This window comes from Cyprinodon variegatus, unplaced genomic scaffold (genome assembly GCF_000732505.1).
Source record: "Cyprinodon variegatus isolate N-32 unplaced genomic scaffold, C_variegatus-1.0 Scaffold90, whole genome shotgun sequence".
Lineage (NCBI taxonomy): Eukaryota > Metazoa > Chordata > Actinopteri > Cyprinodontiformes > Cyprinodontidae > Cyprinodon > Cyprinodon variegatus.
In genome coordinates this window covers 1218477-1220292 of record NW_015150543.1, presented here as the reverse complement: position 1 = coordinate 1220292, position 1816 = coordinate 1218477, and the positions used below count along the sequence as shown (strand labels likewise).

Below are 1816 nucleotides of genomic sequence, written 5' to 3'. Positions count from 1 at the left end.
CAGTTATCTCACTTATCACTCAATGTAACTTAAACATTGAACAGTCAAAAGAAAGATGTAAATTTGGTAATAGAAGGTATTTTGCTTTTTGCAATGGTGTCCGGTTTTAAAAGACAGAGTATTTTGATTGACAGCGGGCCCAGAATGACTGCAACTTCGCTTTCTAAATGGTGTGTTTAAACCATACATGCCTCCAGTAACAACGTAGCCATGTTCAGGTGTCGTTGTTAGCCTGACCACTGCCAGCTATTCACATGGCAGCAACAGTAACTCCTATGGCAGACAACAAGCTCAACTGCTATAGCTTAACTGTTATCTCAGATCAGATGAGCTTCTATACAGTAGTAGCCATTCAAAATTTCCCCACATTCTTTGATTCCTTTGCTGTTCTCCTACAATTCCCTTTAAAACATCAATCTTTGTACTAAAATATTCTTTCTGTCATGATTTGGGGACATTAACATCAAAACAGAAGCACCTTCTCCTGGTCAGACCCTGTAATTCAGGGTGGAGTCAGAGTAAAAACATATGCACATCCAGGAGAAGGAGGGGGTCACTCCAGTGGCTTGAAGTTAGAGACGATTTTGCTGGGAGTTGCAGGGTAGTGGGCTGCCGTTCGGCTGGCATTTCACTGGGAAGAGCTATTTTGAATGGGTGCTACTGTATGCTGCTTGTTGGTTTCAAATCAGCGTGACACACCTGGATTTCACATGGCAAGTCACAGTACTTTAAATGCAATGGAAACCAAGCAGCTTCACCAGCATTCCTGGGTCCACCACCTCCTTCACAGATGCTTTGTCTAAGGTGTCTATGAGCTTTGGATTAATCAAGGTCCCTTACCTGCGTGCTTTGGGCTGACTAGGATCTGAAACTATCCCTTTTTGGAGGATGATCACTAAGACAAAAGTGGTAAGGTCAGGTTGTGTTCTGGAGTTCGGTCAGAAGCATCAGAAAGGTCCAAGCAAGAACCAGAACAGAGCACCAAAGACAAAATTCTAAGATAAGTGGCAGACGCCGAACAGAGAGAGGTCACTAGAGTGGGACAGAGGCGGTAGGGTGCCAGGGTCAGCCTTTGAAGCTAACAGTGAGGGATTAGAAGACAGTGGGAGATTAAAGCAAGCTGGAGGGCAGAGAGTGGGGCTCTATCAGGGCCCTGTGGGGCTAATAACACCTAAGCAGTGCCACAGACTGATTGACTCCATTCTATACAGCATTGCTGCAGTAATCCATGCAAAAGGAGCCTCAAACAAGTATTGATGCCTATACTTTTCATGTTCATACTTTTTAGTTCACCGACATTTGTAGAAATCCTTTTTTGTATTGGTTGAGAGAAATATTTAATTTTCTGACATACTTAATTTGGGGGTTTTATTAATCTCCAATTATAATCATCTCAATTGGCAACAAATGAGTATTTCTTTGGAAATAATTTTACTATTTCCTATGCATTTAATGTCTCTTCTTTTCAGCCTGTGAGATTTAAATTTCTCAGAGCTAAATGCAGTGTCTCTTACCACTCTCAGTCAACACACTGACAGATACATATATAGAGCTCCCAACAAGTTCATCGATGTTTTCTGTAATGTGTTCCCTTAGCAGTTTTACTTCTCCATCACCACTCTGGATCTGAAAAAAAAGTTTAGCAACTGTTAGAAACAAATAACAATTCAACAATGGAATTTGAATAAAATCAGACATAGTACCTGGATCGGATCAGATCTAAGTTCTGTATGTACTAGTTCTCATTCTAATAATACTTGTTACTTCTAAATTCCATATATATATATTAGGGCTGGGCGATATAGAAAAAAAGGTT

The 1816-nt window shown here is 40.7% G+C and overlaps 1 protein-coding gene across 1 annotated transcript in view; it reads right to left on the bottom strand.

The window, feature by feature from the left end:
• The window catches only part of LOC107084014 (complement C3-like), an 84236-nt gene that overhangs the window by 71727 nt on the left and 10693 nt on the right, over positions 1 to 1816 (bottom strand). The window contains exon 7 of the mRNA XM_015373641.1: positions 1515 to 1626. Coding sequence (XP_015229127.1) covers positions 1515 to 1626 — 112 coding nt within the window. The remainder of the gene's footprint in view (positions 1 to 1514; positions 1627 to 1816) is intronic.